The sequence below is a fragment of the Sorex araneus genome, chromosome X (assembly GCF_027595985.1).
Source record: "Sorex araneus isolate mSorAra2 chromosome X, mSorAra2.pri, whole genome shotgun sequence".
Classification (NCBI taxonomy): Eukaryota; Metazoa; Chordata; class Mammalia; order Eulipotyphla; family Soricidae; genus Sorex; species Sorex araneus.
In genome coordinates this window covers 203,927,304-203,946,939 of record NC_073313.1, presented here as the reverse complement: position 1 = coordinate 203,946,939, position 19,636 = coordinate 203,927,304, and the positions used below count along the sequence as shown (strand labels likewise).

Below are 19,636 nucleotides of genomic sequence, written 5' to 3'. Positions count from 1 at the left end.
CCAAGGCTGCTCGGATAGGGACTAGGCCTTTTCCACCCAGATCCCAGTCACACCCAGAGACTGCACCCCCCCCACACCCACCCCCACCCCCACCGACGCCATGTAATCCCATCAACAGCCAACATCCACTATGCAGCTGCTCGACATCTAATAGCCTAGTTCTCCCTCTTAGAGGACCTGAGAAGCTACCAAGAGTCTATTGCCCACTTGGGAGAGTCTGACAGCTCCCAGGGGTGTATTCATATACAAAATACAGTAACAGATATAAACATACCTCTCGGAGAGCCCGGCAAGCTACCAAGAGTATCCCGCCCACATGGCAGAGCCTGGCAAGCTACCTGTGGTGTATTCGGATATGCCAAAAACAGTAACAATAGGTCTCATTCCCCTGACCCTGAAAGAGCCTCCAATCATTGGGAAAGACGAGTAAAGAGAGGCTGCTAAAATCTCAGGACTAAGTGTAATAGAGAGATTACTGGTGCCCTCTTGAGTAAATCGACAGACAGTGATACAGTGATACAGTGATACCCATTTTTATTACTAATATTCCTTCAGAGTTAATATGGACTGAGTCCTGACTGAAACCATATCACATTTAAGTGTTATTTATTCTAGTTCATGTATCCCCTCTCCTATCTGTCCCTTGCTTGTCTTTCATTTGGCTTTAGAAATTACATACTCCCAGTCTAAAAAAAAAAAAAAAAAGAAATTACATACTCCAGTCTATATTTTTTTTAAATCACTGAAACTTTACAACAAAAAAACATGGGATTCAAAAAAAAATTTTTAATTAATGAACTTAGCATTTTTTTCTGGTTCAAATGTGTTAACGTACATTTTATGAAGAAAACGATAAACGAAATCTGACTAGTAAGAGCTTTACTTTCATTGTGGTCCCCACAATCACTTCCCAACAATATTTTCTCCATCATTAAATATAATAATTTAAGATTAAGTATTAATGCTTCAGAGATTAAGCATTTCAGGAGCCATTTATGCAAAGAGAAAACAAAATATAAATACCTTTGGTGCCACTGCTTAGTTTGACTCTTTTTCTCTTGCCCACATCTTGACTCTCATCCTGATCATCCTGGAGGGGAAAAAATGAGCACTTTATATCTATACATATATATTTTATATGAGCATAAATTACATTATATGTAACATAAATATGCTTCACATTATTAATCAACATGTTTACCTTTATGCATTTTCTGTATTTAAAAAATACAATTTTTTTCTCTTCCCTTTCGGCTAGCTCCCTGCTAGCCTCAGCTCAGCCTCCACACCTAATCTGAGCCATATAAATAGGCCCACACCACAGTTCTTGAAATATGCAGCCACAGAAGTGGTCAAGCAACAAATCTACTCAACAGATTACACACTGCTCAGTTATTCTTTCTGTCATTTGGTGAAAATGGCAACCTCAGTTTAAGCAGCTTAATTCCTCAGCATATTCCAGGGGGTCTACTACACAGACTCAACTCCAGCACAGTAAGAACACTAGAAAACCAAGAGGGAAAACATACAGAAATCTACCAAGCTTAGTGTGTGAAAACAGTATCACTGAAGACATAAACAATACCAGTAAATCCTAAAACAATGTCTCTAGGGACAGTAATGAAGACAGATTTTAAGCGAGTTTAAACGATAACAGAGGTAGTTGGCAAAGTCCAAGAAAGTATGAGTCTAAATTTAAAACTACTACAATCAGAAATGACAGAAATGAAGAACATAGTATTTGATAGAAAACAAGGTCAACAGAAGTTCTGAATAGCAGAATAACAAAAGCTGAACAAAAGATCAAAAGACTCCAAGATAAAAAAGAGGAAACCACTAGGATACAGCAAAAGTTGGAAAATACTCTGAAAAGAAATGATACCAGGGAATGATAGGGTGAGTCCAAGAAGCATTAGAGTCCGTGAAGAACAGGAAGGCAAATGTCATAAAGAGACAATAGTTGTAAGAATTTCCATGAGGATTGTAGGCACCAAATCCAAGAGGCCCAAAAAGTCTCAGTGAAAATAGATCCAATTAAGAAAACTCCAAGATACACTGTATTCAAAATGATAAAAAAATATAAAGACAGAGATGAATACTAAAAGGAGCAAGATCAAGAAAAAGGAACTTACATACAAATGAAAGCCCATAAGATTTATAGATTTATCAAATGAAACTCTGCAAGTCAGCAGAATATAGAAGAGTAAAACACTAAACTTCAATGAAATGAGCATCTCACCAAGAACACTCTAACCAGCAAGAATATCATTTAGATTTGAAGATACAATACAGCACCTCATGCAAAGGCAATAGGTTAGGGAATTCATCGCCCTGAAATCAGTTTTGCAGGAAGCGTCAAAAGTGCTGCTCTGGGGACTGGAGTGATAGCACAGCGGGTAGGGTGTTTGCCTTGCACGCGACTGACCCGGGTTCAATTCCCAGAATCCATATGGTCCCCTGAGCACCGGCAGGAGTAATTCCTAAGTGCGTGAGCCAGGAGTAACTCCTGCGCAATGCCGGGTGCGGCCCAAAAGGAAAAAAAAAAAGTGCTGCTCTGAAGGACATGATAAACTTCCTAACTTGTGGCAATGAATATGGCACTCACTAACAGTGCATGATTGCCCTTACTAGTTGTGAAGGGATTTTTTTTTTTAATTCTTTTATTAAGTCACCATGTGGAAAGTTACAAAGCGTTCAGGTTAAAATCTCAGTTATACAATGCTCAAACACCCATCCCTTGTGAAGGGATTTTATACAGTTTTCAACAATGAATTAACATCTTATTTCTATTAATTAAAATGTCTTAGTAATCAATCATCACAAACTGACTTCTATTCATTTCCTTTCATGCTAATTCCATTTGCCATTCCCGAAGTTTTATTGGAGCAAGTAATATGAAAAACATGTTACATGCCTGCCAAGAGGGCAGGCTTAGGGGATGAGAGGGAACCTGGGGACACTGGCAAAAGGATGTATAACTGGTAGAATTGGTAGAATTGGTAGAATTGGTTTTGGAACACTGTATGCCTGAAACAACTCTGACAAATAACTGTATAAATCACAGTGTTTTAGTAAGAATATGGTTTTTGAGCCATACCCAGCAATTCTCAGGGCTTATTCCTTGAGTTCAGGAATCACACCTGGCAGGGGCCATATGTAATACCAAAAATCAAACCCAGGTCAACCGCTTCCAAGGTAAGTGCCCTACCTATTGTACTATCTGACCCAGAAAAAAAATTATTTAAAAAAAATTTTTTCTGAGTCACCGGGAACCCCAAGGTCTTATTTACATGAAGCATATACTCTACCACTGAACTACAATCCTGGTCTTAAGATAGAGAGTGGGGGCAGTTTAGGGGGGTTGCAGAGAGAAAGTGGAGGCTTACACTTGGGAGTGATCAGGGACCATACTCAGTGGTTCACAAGGTTGAGGAACATATTAAGTGTTGGGATTCAAACTACTGTTGTGGATCTATGCAAGGAAGTGACTTAACCTCCATACTCTCCCTCTAGCCCTCAACACATCTTTGTGATGCTATTTTTATTAAAAATACATAATGAGGGGCCAGGGAGATAGCTCAAAGAGCTGGATTGCATGATGTGCACATGGAAGCCCTAGGTATTGCCAGGAGTGACACTGAGCCTGCAGCCTGCCCCCAAGCCCTACCATATGTGGTCCCAAAACCAAAACCAAAAAATTATATATATGTATGTATATGTGTACATGTATATATGTGTGTATATACATAACCATCCATATGCATTCACATATTATACAGCATATAATGAAAGTCTTTTTTGTTTTTTGCTTTTTGGGTCACGCCCAGCAATGCTCAGGGGTTATTCCTGGCTCTGCACTCAGGAATTACTCCTGGCAGTGCTCGAGGGACATATGGGATGCTGAGGATCCAATTCCGGTCGGCCATGTGCAAGGCAAATGCCCTACCCACTGTACTATCTCTCCCCAATATAATGAAAGTATTTGGCATTAAAATACAAGAGGCTTTAGGCACATCTACAGTGTGTAGTCACCTACATCTCAACTTGGGACCTGTCATTCCTTTTTGATTTTATGGAATACCCCAATTATTCCCCCCACCTAGAAAAGCCCACATTCCAACTGCGGATATGTAATTTCTTTCTTTCACTTCATGGGGTTCTCCTCAGGAGAACCAGTATCCTCTCTTGCACACCACCCTCTCTCTCATTTCTCCTCTCCTCTTGTCATTTGTTTGTTTCTTTTTAGCTACACCAGGGAATGCTTAGGGGTTACTCTTGCTTCTGCACTCAGGAATTACTCCTGACAGTGCTCAAGAGAACATACGTGACACCAGGGATGATCCCAGGTCAGCCGCGTGCAAGGCAAAAATCATACCTATCCCACCCACTATATTATCGTTTCTGTTCCCTCTCTCCTCTTTTTTTCCCTCTCTCCTTCCCTTACCCTCTCTTCATATTGCCTAAAAAAAACTAATTTAGTTCAAAATAAAGTGCAAAGATTTTTATTTGTGTTCTAATGAAAAACTCAAACACCACAAAATGCAAAAATAAAATTTTCCTAGCTTATAAATATAAGCCTATGGGTTGCTGTTTGGCTTTTTTTCCTTAAATAACCTTAAAATATCATAAGCACAAAGAAGTTCTACATGTCTGCTCTAAGTTTGAGGGGTGGGTTTAAAACCGAAAAATCAAAACAAGAAACTGCCAATTCATTTGACTCCTGGAGCTCCTGCCAACAGTCTGACACAGCTATTAAAAGGCTAACAGAAAATGCTGGGCCCTAACGAAGGCACAGCATGCCTCGAGCACATATCAGAATTCAATCCCCAATATCAAACAGGGTGAAAAAAACACCTTCCTAACAAGTACATATATCAAAGGCACAAACTGCTAAGGAAACTAGATAGCTCCTTACCCCTGGAAGTGTCTATGAAGAAGCTGTAAAATCAATTGCTGAGACAGAAAAGAAATCAGATATTTCAAAGGCCTTCCAATATACGTTTTTCATCTCTACTTTTAACCAACCATTAATGTAATTTATGTAACAAATTACAATTAAACCTTATACCTCCCAAAACAAAATTTGGCTGTTTTCTTTTACCTACTCATTTATGAAAAACAACTCTTCAATTTCAGTAACTGTTTTTGCTTTAAGTTTTGATAAATGACTTGTAGTTACAAGTAATCATTTGGAATATCTTAAATAAAGATAAGAATAATGATCTACACCCTACTTAATGTGCCAAATGATTATTTCTCAATTATTTAAGAGTATGCAGGAAATAAAATTAGAAATAAACAAGGAAGATTAATAATAGTTTCACAATTTTAAGGGAAGGATGTTTAAAATTATTTCACTATGCTAGGGCTCAGAGAGACAGTACAGTGGGTAAAGCGCTTTCCTGCATGAAGCCAATTTAGGTTCCATTCCAGTCATCCCAAATGGTTCCTTAAACATCACCAGGAGTGATTCCTGAGTGTAGAGCCAAGAGTAACCCCTGAGCATCACCAGGTATGGTCCAAAATTCAAAAATAAATTAATTTCACTTCTGTTAATAATAGTTAAGTTCATCAAAGTCTTATGACTAAGAGATAAATTGTCTGATCATTACACACACACAGATATATAATGATCACAATGAAAATAATCTTTCCTTAAAAAATTTTGTTAAAAAAAAATTGTTAAATTGTTTTGTCTTTCAAAAAACCCTAACAAGCTATATACTTATAACACTAAAAATAATTTTCATTTGAACTATACTATCTGGTGGTCTGTAGTAAACTTGGAGGAAAAAAAGACTAAATTTCTTTTAAAAATCAAGAAAAAATTTGCTTCTCTTTCTTGTTTCATCAACACATTTTCTACTCTTATTTCATTTGAGCTAAACAAAAAAAAAAGTAAGCAGTAGTATGAAGAATGCTTGGTGTATAAATAGCACTGCTGAGTACATGATGTCCCTTTACTCCAGGGAGAGTGGGGAAAATATCTACACAACTCATATAAGCAACATTAAGTAGACCATTCAACACTTGCACTCCTTCAGATAAAACTCTGCAAAAAGAAATCCTTCTGCTATTACAGTTTCAACTATATTTCTTCACATTTAAAATAAAGTGGTATATTATTTCTAAGTCTCTTCTGATTTTTGTAGGATAACATGGGGTTTGTCCTTTTACCCTTGCCTTAGGGAACATAGTTTACCTTAAAGCAATGTCCTTTCTGTATGGACACAGGAAGACAATATTGTGCTTGTAACTTGGGAGTTGATTGACTCCAATAATATTTACTCCTGGGCATCTGCTTTCAAGTTCCTAACACCCAAAAAACAGGGTCCCGACGAGGGACAGGACGGATCCAGGGCAAGCGGTGAGTTATGTGCTACCCTGCCATGGAGATAGGCCAGGCCAAAGGGCCACAATACTCAACTATAAGTTGAGGGCATGATCATGAACAATGCTGTCATGATCCAAAAGTAACGATGAGATTTGGATCCTGCTGGGGTTAGGAAGATTAACCTGGCCTGAGGACTGTGGTCTGGAGATGTCCTCAGGAAAAACCAAACTTTATATCTCTTACTGTGCTCATACAGAATGACATTGCTAGAAATATTAGAAGTTGATTTACTATAACTATTTAAGCAGATTACTAGCTCACACCCTGACACACCCTTGTTTGGACCCCCACCCTTGAGCAGATCTTCTTAGATGAGATTTCCTTAGATGAGATTTTGTTAATCTCCTCAAGAATATGGTCTTACCCTTCTTTGTTGATTTGTTGATGTTAAACCCACCTTTGTGTCACCACACTTGTAGTTTGCTATATAAACTAAGACTGTGGGGCACTTGGGGGGAGAAAGAGGACAAGGGAGACAGAGGAAGAAGACACAAGACACAGAAGACACAGAGAGACAGACGCAGAGACAGACGCAGAGAGACAGACACAGAGAGACAGGCATAGAGGAAGATCCAGAGAGAGATCAAGAACCAGGAGAGAGAAGCAGAGAGAAAGAATGAAAAAAACTGATCGAGCAACCAGTTTGGCCTTCTTCCTTCCTTCGCCTGCCTCATCATCGCCATCAACCTCCCTGGGGTGGGGGAAGCGGCTAGAGACTACAGAACGCCGGCAGCGGGAGAGATAGAGCCCCGCTGGTACCTCCTCTCTTTTGTTTTTACACAATTTTAAAGACTAACTTGGGGTTTTGGGGTGTTATTTTATGTAATAGTAACTAAGCTATCTTTACTCTTGCCCCATTTTCTTATAATCTGTTAGATTATAAAAATAAAATCATGAAGAGGGCTTGTCAAAACAACCCATGAGCTTGTAGGGAAATCATGTAAAAACTCTAATCCAAAGGGGATATCCAGCTCTCATAAAGCTTCAAATATAAATTTTAACTAAAAGCAAACAAACACACCATTTGCACCTATTATTGCCCCCCAAAAAATGTTCACAGGGCAATAAAAACATCAAGAAAAAAGAAAATGGGGGGGGGGGGGGGCAGCGAATATTAGGAGAGGTTGTCCACACCTGGCAGTGCTCGGAGCCCAAGCAGTGACCCAACACAGGCCTCCTGCAGACAAAGCATGCACTCAGTCTGCCAAGCAGCTCTCTGGCTCTGAAGGGAATTTTTGAATACAAAATAGGCATCTGTTCAACAGAATCTGTATTTTGTACTCTTCTACCATACTCTTTCTCTTCTCCCTTTATCTACTTTCTTCTCTTAACAATTCCATTCTTTATCAAATTACAGCATATAGTTCTAAGCAATTTAAAAAACTGTAAAAATGCTTCAAGAAATAGAAATGCACTGCATATTTAAAATACTAACATTGTCACTCATTCTGAAGTGAGAAAGCGAATTCTGACATATTTTCTCTAAATAAGTGACACAAAAATTGGTTAGCTTGCTTCCTATGTATGATTATCATTTTTTCTATATGGGGCACTGTTCTTAATACAATGTTTCTCACTAACAAATAAGAAATAAAAAGGGGATGTGGGGGCCTAAGAAAAAGTAGTTGGTAAAACACTTGCCTTTCAAGCAGCCAACAGGGTTTAGTCCCCAACATCCCATTCAGTTTTGGGGGCACCGCCAGGAGTAATTCCTGAGTACAGAGCCAGAGTAACCCCTGGACATTACTGGGTGTGCCGCCCCCGCAAAAAAATAAATATTCAAATGGGCTCAAGAGTCAGTACAGCAGGTAGAACTCTTGCTTTACATACAGCCAACCAGGCCCATCCCTACTATGGTCCTCCAGGAGTGATCCCTAAACCCGGAGCCAGGAGTATGTCCTGAGCACCACTCAATGTGATCCAAAAATGAAAACAAAACCAAAAAAGGAATAAAAAAAGAGTATCAAGGCCAGAGAGACAGTACAGGTGTTAAGGAGCTTGCCCTGCATGCTGCTGACCCAGGTTCAATCCCCAGCATCTCGTATATTCCCCCAGAACCTCCAAGAATAATTCCTGAGTGCAGAGTCAAGAGTATTATGGAAGGAAAGGAGGGGAGGGAAGTAGGAAGGGAAAGAGGAAGACAGGGAGGAGGAAGGGAGGGAAGGAGGGAGGGAGGGAATAGGATACAGATTCCAAGAAGTTAAAAGCTAGAATAATTTTATAACAATACTGTGAAATTCAATATTTTATTCCTTAAACTGCAATCAATACTGTAGAAGTTTAATATATTTCTTTTATCTTAAAAAGGTAAAACTTTTTCATTTGTTTTTAGTTCTGAGCCACACCTTCTGTGCTCAGAGTTTACTTCTGGTCCCCTGGCACTGCCAGGAGTAACCTCTAAGCACAGAATCTAGAGTAGACCCTGAGCAGTTACTGTCTAACCATGTTAGACACTAGGTCTAACTCAGGGGGAAAAAAAGAAGAGAACCAAAAACAATATACCAGAATTTAACTTTAAAGTACAGAAATATAAGATGCAAATTCAGACAGATCTGCCTTATCAAAAGCTGTTTCTCTAAAATAAAAACGAAAATAGAGATCATCTCAGTGCACATCCAGCTAAACGACTCTAGTTCAAATTTTTAAGTTTTTTTTAAAATGCCCAAATGACTTGGTATTTATTTCCATTAGAAAGCATAACAGGAGCTGAAGCAATGGCACAGCGGGTAGGGCATTTGCCTTGCACATGGCCGACCCAGGTTTGATTCCCAGCATCCCATATGGTCCCCCAAGCAACACCAGAAAGAATTCCTGAGTGCAGTGCCAGGAGTAACTCCTGAGCACTGCCGCGTGTGACCCAAAAAGCTTAAAAAAAAAAAAAAAGCATAATATATGAAGGGTAATGGGGGGAAATTGGAGACACTGGTACTTGGAAGTATACATTGGTGGAGAGATGGGTTGGAACACTACATAACTGAAACCTAATCATGAACAGCTTTGTAAGGATCTATCTCACAGTGATTCAATTTGAAAAAATAATAATAAAGGCTGAAGCGATAGTTCAGCGGATAGGGTGCTTGCCTTGCATGCAGCCGACCCAGGTTCGATCCCCGGCATCTCATATGGACCCCAGGAGTAATTCCTGAGTGCTGAGCCAGGAGTCACCCCTGAACAGTGCTGCATGTGACCCCAAAAAGCAAATAATAATAATAATAATAAAATAAATAATAAAAAAGCATAATATATAAGCTATAAGTGTTACCCTTTTTTATTTTTTGTTTTAGGGCCACATTCAGCAATGCCCAGGGGTTACTCCTGACCTCTGCACTCAGGAATTACTCCTGGCGGTGCTCAAGGAACTATAAGGGATGCCAGATATCCAACCTGGATCGGTCACATGCAGGAAAAGCACCCTACCTGCTCTACTGTTTCTCCAGCCCGAAAAGTCACTTTTAAATAAACTAAAGAATGTTTTTCTTTTTTAAAAAAAGAGATGACTTAAATATCAGAGACTCCGAACTCCTCTTTTTTGTTGTTTTTTTGTTCTTGAATTACACTGAGCACTGCTCAGGGCTTACTTCTAGCTCTAGCACTGAGTGATAACTTCTGATCGGTTCAGGGTATACATGTGGGGTAACTGGGTTTGATCCACGCAGAGTACAAGGCAAGTACCCAATCCACTGTACATTCACTCTGGCCCTAACTTCCCTTTTAACATATGTTATTTGCTCTAAATGTAAATTTTTACGCTATCACACACACACACACACACACAAAAAAAAAGGTGCTAAAATTAGCACTTAAGAAATGTCATTTACTTTTTCTTTTTTCCCCTTTCTTCCCTAGGCTGTCACTTTTAAAAAGTACTCAATACATTTTATTCACACTGATAACTGTAATTAATAAAAAAATTCTATAAAACATGCTATGCACAGAAATTACTCAAACAAATGACTGAGAGAAATTAAGAGATGGAACAAAAGAATAAAAAAAAGCAATTATTTCAATGCCTCTGAAAATTACTTCTACTAGATATTCAAAAGCTCCATCATCCACCAATACATTCAAAACAATCATCCCTCCTAATATACTAGCACTCTACATAAAATATGGTACTGTTACAATATAGTTAAAGTATAAAGTCTCCAATTTTGTAGTCAAGTGGATGGGCATGAAAAGTTTCATGCTGAGTGAAATGAGTCAGAAAGAGAGAGACAGACATAGAAAGATTGCACTCATCTATGGTATATAGAATAACAGAGTGGGAGACTAACACCCAAGAACTGTAGAAATAAGTACCAGGAGGTTGACTCCATGGCTTCGAGACTGGCCTCACGTTCCGGGGAAAGGTCAACTCAGAGAAGCGATCACCAACTACATTGTAGTCGAAGGCCATGTGGGGGAAGGGAGTTGCGGGCTGAATGAGGGCTAGAGACTGAGCACAGCGGCCACTCAACACCTTTATTGCAAACCACAACAGCTAATTAGAGAGAGAAAACAGAAGGGAATGCCTTGCCACAGTGGCAGGGTGGGGTGGGGGGGAGATGGGATTGGGGAGGGTGGGAGGGACACTGGGTTTACGGGTGGTGGAGAATGGGCACTGGTGAAGGGATGGGTTCCCAAACTTTGTATGAGGGAAGTATGAGCACAAAAATGTATAAATCTGTAACTGTACCCTCACGGTGAATCTCTAATTAAAAATAAATAAATTTAAAAAAAAAAAAAAAAGTATAAAGTCTCCAAAGCAATTCAAAAATCTCTGGTGTGTGCGTGTGCGTGATGTTCGTGTGAGCATGCATGTGTGTGTGCGATGTGCGTGTGTACATGCATGCATGGGCACGTGCATATGTGTGCGCGCGCCTGTGTGATGTGTGTGTGCGCATACATGTGTGTACGTATATGTGTGTGGGGTGTGTGTGGGGTGTGTGTGTGTGTGTATGTGTGTGTGTAATGTGCTGGGGAATTAAGCTTTCTATATACCAATACATCAAATTCAATTCATGAAAATATAGTAGAATTTGTTAGAAAGACCATTGGATGCTTAATGCAAGGTATGCTAAAAATAATATAAAGATTTTAACATATAATACAAATGTAAAACTACAGACTTTATTGTTCTAGGCCACACCTCAAGGTGTTTGCATAATCTTAATTAAAATTACAATATATAAGCATCATTAAGATATTTCCTCATGTAATAGCTCTGTGATTAATCACTCCTGGAGGTGTCTGAGGTTCTATATGTGATATCAGGGATTAAAACAGGACCTGCCAGGCAAGCAAATGCCTTAACCCCTGTCTATCTTTTTTTTTTTTTTTTTGCTTTTTGGGTCACACCCAACAATGCTCAGGGGTTACTCCTGGCTTTGTACTCAGGAATTACTCCTGGCGGTGCTTGGGGAACCATATGGGATGTCGGGGATCGAACCCGGGTCGGCCGCGTGCAAGGCAAACGCCCTACCCGCTGTGCTATCGCTCCGGCCCCCTGTATATCTCTTTAGTCCCTAGTTTTTAAATTTTCAATCCAATGGACAATTTGATAAAAATATGAAATATAAATCTGAAAGTCATTCCGCTGCTCATCAATTTGCTCATTAATTTGCTCGAGCAGGCACCTGTAACGTCACCATTGTGAGACTTGTTGTCACTGTTTTTGGCATGTTGAATACGCCAAGGGTAGCTTGCTAGACTCTGCCGTCACTGTCACTGTCATCCCGTTTGCTCATCGATTTGTTCGAGCAGGCACCAGTAACGTCTCTCATTGAGAGACTTATTGTTACTGTTTTTGGCATATCCAATACACACGGGTAGCTTGCCAGGCTCTGCCGTGCAGGCTCCATACTCTCAGTAGCTTGCCAGGCTCTCCGAGAGGGGCGGAGGAATCGAACACGGGTCGGCAGCGTGCAAGGCAAACGCCCTGCCATTGTGCTATCATCACTCCAGCCCATAAATCTTAAAGTATCAAGATTATATAATTTTAAGTGATTTTGCAGAAAGAAAACTTTCACTTGTAAATTATATTAAAATATACAGAATTCATAAAGGATTTATGAAAATACTATAAATGCTAAAAATTGACATTTCAAATGACAATTTATTTCCCAGTACACCGGGGATTTTTGTTTCATTGGAGGCTGGGGGCAGGCTACATCAGCGGTGTTCAGGGATTACTAGGGATTATGCAGTACCCCAAATTAAATTCAGACCCCCTACAAGCAAAGCATGCACTCCAGTCTGTTATTTCCCTGGCCCAAAGCTTTAAACATAAAACAAAATCAACCAAAAATAACAACCCTGTATGGTTGGATGGCTCAGGGAGATAGCTCAAAGGACTACAGCAATGTTGGCATGCAGAGGCCCTGGGTTCAATTCCCCAAGCACCACCAGAAGACCTCGATAGCTCCCCAGCAACTCAGGCTAAATGTCACTGAAGTGGCCCCAGGTCCCTGAGCACTGCTTCAGTGATTCAAATAATAAAATTTTAAAATACACAAGGCTGTGTCTCAATGGTACAGCATTTGCCTTGCAGCCATGAGTTGGTACTACCCCGGCAATGATACAGATCTCCAAGAGTGATAGGGGGCACTGCTGGTGTGACCTCCAGCACCACAAGTGTGCAATCTCCAACACACCACATCGAAGTGTATATGCAAGCACCACAACTGAATGTGCAATTCAGACCTCTCAATAAGAGAGAAGAAAAGAGGGAAGGGGGTTAAAATTTAAAACAAACTTAAGATCTATTTTTATTTTGGGGAGGAGGAGGAGGCAGCCACAGTAGTGCTCAGGGCTTACTCCTTGCTCTGAGTCAGGGATCACTTCTGGCAGTGCTCAGGGCATCATATGGGACCAAAAATGGGTAGGTAGAATGCAAGGCAAGTGCCCCCCCACACCCATTTGTACTACTGTACCCACTGTACTTCCGGCCCCAAAACTTATGACTGTAAATATAAGCTTTCTTTATCTTGATTTCTTTATCTTATTCTTTATCTTATACTATATTATACACATAGTATAATAGTATAATAGTAACTATTATACTTGAGAAAAAAATTTAAGATAAACACTGCAAGGGTTAAAGCTTTATATGCAAGTACAGAAAAAAATTAATAAAGCAGTATTCCTGCCCATCATGAGACCTTGAAAATTAGTGAGAATTGCAAATAATACAGTGAATACTATTAAGTATCAGACTTCAGCATGTGGCTTGCCAATATGTGCTCTCATAATACCATGCAGACAGATTTATCCAAAGTACGTACTTAGGAAGAACTTCCTAGAGAAGATTAACGTGGAATTTTTAAGTTAGTTATTTCCTTTTAAAATTACTCTTAGTTAATTTTCAAATTACTCATAATTCCTACTTTATAAAGATTTTTATTATTACACTTAAAGAATGAAAATATTATTTCTGCATAAATATCAATTCAAATAGCTATTTCAAAAAACAGTGAGAAGCTTAAGTTCTAGAATTATACACATCCTAGAGCTTTCATTGTAGCATTTCAACTTATCAGATTATTAATTATGGACAATTTTTCTTTTATTCTATTTTTAATATATGAAAGAAGATGATACAAATTTTTTAAAATGAGAGTCAAAGGGCTGGCATGATAGTACAGTAGGCAGGGCACTTGCCTTGCATGCAGCCTACCAGGTTCTATTTATATAGTCCCACCTAAGCACTGCCAGTAGTGATCCCTGAGCACAAAGACAGACGTAAGCTCTGAGCAGCCAGGAGCCTACAAGAGGGCGAGAGGGAAGAGGGGGCAGGGGAGAGCGCTGTATAAAAGACAAAAATTATTCTGCTTGAAAGCCAAATTACCATGGCAAAGACATCTCTTAGGCATCTCATAAGCATTTCATAATGTTTTAATCTCTATAAAAATGCAAAAATGAATTTCAGTATTTGTTGAGCTTTTCTGTATTTCCTCTCTATCTTCAATTATTCAACAGAACAGTTTGACTTTGTTTTTCAAACCTGTGTTCAAGCTCTGTCTAGATATTTTTACGAAACTTCAATACAGACTAAATACGTATCATCCTTCATTCAAGAAATCTGATATTGAAAACAATCATAATTAGTTTCTACAGAATCCGCAGGCTCCTACATAAAAAGTGACTAAATATCTTCTAAATAATGAAAGTGATGTAATTGTATCATTAATGATAGATGAAATTTTGCGATTTTTTTTCTTTTAGCTTTGAGACCACACTGAGCAGGCTTATCCCTGATTCAGTGCTCAGAGATCATTCATGACAGCACTCATGGGACCCTATGCAGTGCCAGGGACTGAACCAGAGTCAGCCATGTGCAAAGAAAGAGCCTTAACCCCTGTATCTCTCTGGCCCATGTAATACTTTTTAATCAAAAACTATATTTCATGGGGCCAGAGACAGTACAGCAGATAAGGTGCTTATCTTGAACATGACTGATCTGGGTTTGTTCCCTGGCACCCTATATAGTCCCCCAAGCACCACCAGGAGTGAGCCTGGAGCACAGCCATGTGATGCCCAAAACAAACAAACAAACAAAAAAAAAACTGTACTTCAGGAACCCCTCACAACAAGCCTGAGAAAAAGAATGTACAGCCATCTCTTTTGTTTAGTTAAGAGTTATACCCAGTGGGGCTGGAATGATAGCACAGCGGGTAGGACGTTTGCCTTGCACGAGGCCAACCCGGGTTCGATTCCCAGCATCCCATATGGTCCCCTGAGCAGCGCCAGGGGTAATTCCTGAGTGCAGAGCCAGGAGTGACCCCTGTGCATCGCCGGGTGTGACCCAAAAAAGAAAAAAAAAAAAAGAGTTATACCCAGTGCTTTTTGGTACCAAGCATGGCTCTACCATCTGAACCTCCTCCCTAGCATCATTACTATTCTCATAAGTGAAGAAACAAATTAGAGAGATAGTATTAATATCTAATAACCAAGAAGTGATTAGAAGTGAAGCCAGACTATGAATTTTAAGGCTTCATGTTTTTGGTTTGTTAAGTCTGGGGGCCACACACCGTGATGCTCTGGGCTTACTCCTAGTGGAGTTTGGGGAACTGTATGGGGTGCCAGGGATCAAACCCAGGTTGGCCAAGTGCAAGCAAGTGTCTTACTGTATTATCTCTCTGGTCTCTCAATACATTGCTTTTTCAAAAATAATTCTTGTCAGGCCTGGAGAGAGAGCACAGCAGGTAACATACTTGCCTTGCACACAGCAGACCAAGGTTCAGTCCCCAGTACCCCATCTGGTCTCCTGAGTCTGCCAGGAGTAAACTCTGAGCACAGGGCCAGGAGTAAGTCCTAAAGATCATCAGGTGTGGCCCAAACTTTAAAAACAAAAGCCTTGACATAAAAGGTATAACTTTATTATTAGATTAGAAACTATACATTTCATATTCGTTTAATAAATTACTATAGATCTAGAGAGTTTTAATAATGATTTCATCCAACTTAAGACAATACTTTGGACAACTTGGGGGATACAATTCTAGGCTGAATCTCAATCAAAAACTAATCTAATCAAAATGTTGCAGTCTTTAAATATGAAAAGAAAAATAAATCATAAACAAAAATTTTTAATTTGGTGGCCAGAGTTAATACTAAGACATCTGCTTTAGTCTAGGTTTGATTCCAAGTACTGTATAGTGGTGCTCCCTGAGCACCACCAGGAGGGATCCCTGTGCACAGAGTCATGAATAAGATCTGAGCACCATTAACGTGGCCAAAAAAGCCAGCAACAATAACAAAAATTTAAGATTTGTTATAGTCCTTGTTGCTAAAAATTTATGTAATCCTGGCTAAATTATTCCACTCTGGACTTCCATATCTTTGTATACAACGAAGGAATTTAAACTAGGTAACTACATCCACACATCTATTCTGTTCTAAAAATTTTTAGGTTTTAATTTAAAATCTCACCTCATCTGAAGATTCTAATTGTGCCAATGCTCCTGCTGCACCTGCAAAACCTTTGGGAAGAAAAAAAAAAAGTTGTCCCTCAGAGTTGTTAGATTGCTTTACTTTACTAAAATTTTTTTGAGGTATTTTCAACTTATTATTTTGTTATGTAAGATGCCTCACTCTCACAGTCATCTTGATAGAGTTGAACATTTATCTTCAATAAATCTGTACCTAATGGATTTTTATTCTAATAAGTCTCTAGTGAAAAGCAAGATTTTAATCACCACAAACTGTATTTCAAAGAGCTATTTTCTTTTTAAACTGTGGTTTAAGCAACTAAAGTTTCAGGCTATACTAAAATAGCGACCATTAGATTTTTAATAAGTTATAACTAAAGCCATAATGAATAGCCAAGTTTTATTTAAGAAAATTTCATTATCTTCTTTGACAAATGTATTCCTTCTTGCTTCTAAGTTTATTATTTTTACTTACAAAGAATGACACAATAAGTTTCCCCTATATAAGTGTGTAAAGATTGAGGGTTCTTTTCAATAAACAAAAGCTACTGCTGCTCTAACTTACTATTAGACTCACCTTGAACTGAAAGAGTGCTAGTGCCAGCAGATGACTCCTGTATAGTATATACAAGTTTATCCTCGGGATATGTCAGTCCAGAGCTCTTCAAAGCTATAAGGTACTTCTCTTGATTTTTCTTTGCACAAGTATTTTCTCCAATACCTAATATTTAGAACAAATTTTAAATTTCAAAAATCCATTCAAAATATTAATTAAGCAATATCTGTGTATAACTAATTTATACACATATTTTATTTTAGGTGAATGTCTTAATTGAGGAGGATCCCTATTAAAAAAATAATATAAAATATCTTCAGAGAAGTTTTCTACTATCTAGGCATTAACCATCACAGGATGTACACCACTTCTAAAATAATATAACCTACAACACAAAACATTTAAAATATATCTTTCTCGGATATATTTTAAACCATACAGCACATACTGCGGACTGAAGCCAGGTTGGTACCAAGCAATTCAAGTGGCTTTCCTGCCCGTACTATCTCTCTAACCCCTAACCATACAATGTTTAAGGACAGAGACAGAAATACTTACATGGTTTATTCTTTATCTTCCCTACCCCTACTTCTAGTGTCTAAACCAAAGCCATGCACATAAGGGCTGCTTAATAAGTGTATGTTGCAGAAAGTCAGAAAATAAAATCTCCAAAAAATAAATGGCTAGCAAAATACACGAAAGTTTCATTACTCTAAGGAAACAAGCTAAAATCAATTTTCAAAGAATACTATTCCTGGGACAGCAAAAAGAATGCAGTTAACATCAAGTAAAATGTGATTGGAAATCCCGAGCGGGGAGGGAGATGCACACTGAAAGCAGACTAGAGACTGAACACGATGGCCACTCAATACCCCTATTGCAAACCACAACACCCAAAAGGAGAGAGAGAGAACAAGTTGGAATGCTCTGCCACAGAGGTGGAGTGGGGTGGGGGGGATGGGATGGGGGGTGGGAGGGATACTGGGTTCATAAGTGGTGGAGAATGGACACTGGTGGAGGGATGGGCTCTCAAACATTGCATGAGGGTAAAACAAGCACAAAAATGTGTGAATCTGTAACGTACCTTCACTGTGACTCACTAATTAAAAATAAATAAAAAAAATAAAAAAAAAGAATGCTGTTTACTACAAGATTTTTAATAACTGATATTATAAAACTTTCAGCCAAGACAAATGTATAAAAGCCAAAGTATTTTATATAACAGTATATCATGTAAAAATATACTTATTTCCCCTTTGGTTTTTATATGGTGTATATATGTTTTGTTTTAATTGAGGTAACAGTGATTAACTACTGAAGCTTTATAACTTAAATTATATCTTATTTTAAAACATTAGACCAAAGAATCCAAAAGTTTAAATACTAAAAATGAAGACAGAAGTGAATTTTGCTACTGTTTTGGAGATGCAGAAGTAGTATATAATTATGAGTATGTCACATCAAAAGCCTGAAGATCAGGACTTTAGTCTCAATTCCCAATAAGTTAGCGATAAGATTTTTTTTCAAGAGGTTAGTTCATTTTTCTGGGGCTCATCTATAAAATAAATACCATTAATACCTTTTAACTTTTAGAATTCTACTAAAAAGAAAAATGGGATTAAGAAAGATAGTATAATACTGGGCATTTGTCTTGCATGTGGCCAACCCAGGCTGGATACTTTGCATCCTAAATGGTACCCCAAGCACTGCTAGAAATGTGGCCCTAAGCTCAGAGCCAGGAGCAAGCTTTGAGTGTTGGATATGGCCCCAAAACAAAACAAAAAAGACTGCGTATTTTACTTATAAGTTTTCAAATGCATACTTTGAGGGACCAGAGAGATAATACAGCAGTAAGTGCTTACCTTGCACGCAGATGACCTAGGTTCAATCCCTGACACCCCATATGGTCCCCCTACCATAGTCACACCCACCAGGGATGATCCCTGAGCACAGGGCCAGGAGTAAGCCCCAAGCACTGACCGATGAGACACCTCCCCCCAACACCAAAAACAGGATACTTTCTTATATAACAGTAATGATAGTAGAATTTAAGTTTGTATCTAACATTTTACTTACCAGAAGTCAGATCTTTGTAATTTTGCTGGCTTGTCAAAACCTGAGTAAGTACAGAGCGCATTGCCCCACCCATTTTTGTCAGATCTTCTAAAAAGGAAATTTGAGGTTCCAAATGCTGAAGCACTTTGTTAAGATCTTTTTCTGATGATCCTTCAGCAGCTTTAAATTTAAAAACAAAAAGACAAAATAAATATATAATTAACTTTTTAAAATAAAGAATAACACTATTTTTACTTCAAAATTATAGGGAGATGGAGTGATAGCACAAGTGGGTAGGGTGTTTGCCTTGCATACGGCTAACCCGGGTTCGATTCCCAGCATCCCATATGGTCCCTTGAGCGCTACTAGGAGTGATTCCTGAGTGCATGAGCCAGGAGTAACCCCTGTGTGACGCCGAGTGACCCCCCCCCAAAAAAAGCAAAAATTATAAACGACTTATATGGTGATCTTTAATCATCAAAAAAATTAATAAAAGAACAATTTAAAATACAGGCATCTATCTTGAAAGAGAATGAGAAAAAATATATAGGTATCTGTCTATCACTAAGCCAGGAAGATCTCCTAAAGAATTTCTTCTTCTGAGAAAAGGCTGAAGGGGAAAAATGACTTCACAGGGTATTAAGCATTTAATTTGTTAAGAAGTATGTATGTTAAAGGCCCTAGACATTAAGATTTATAAGTATAAAAGATTCAATCTCCCTA

General features: G+C 38.7%; 1 protein-coding gene across 4 annotated transcripts in view; it reads right to left on the bottom strand.

Moving 5' to 3' along the window:
• Positions 1-19,636, bottom strand: part of UBR3 (ubiquitin protein ligase E3 component n-recognin 3) — a 158,909-nt gene that overhangs the window by 114,087 nt on the left and 25,186 nt on the right. For 2 of the 4 annotated variants that reach the window (XM_055123540.1, XM_055123541.1), the window contains exons 3-7: positions 18,935-19,093; positions 17,943-17,957; positions 16,880-17,023; positions 16,304-16,353; positions 1,024-1,090 (exon numbers count right to left, since the gene is read on the bottom strand). In XM_055123540.1, the coding sequence (XP_054979515.1) occupies positions 1,024-1,090; positions 16,304-16,353; positions 16,880-17,023; positions 17,943-17,957; positions 18,935-19,093 (435 nt within the window). The remainder of the gene's footprint in view (positions 1-1,023; positions 1,091-16,303; positions 16,354-16,879; positions 17,024-17,942; positions 17,958-18,934; positions 19,094-19,636) is intronic. The other 2 variants (XM_055123542.1, XM_055123543.1) reach the window with 1 other exon arrangement.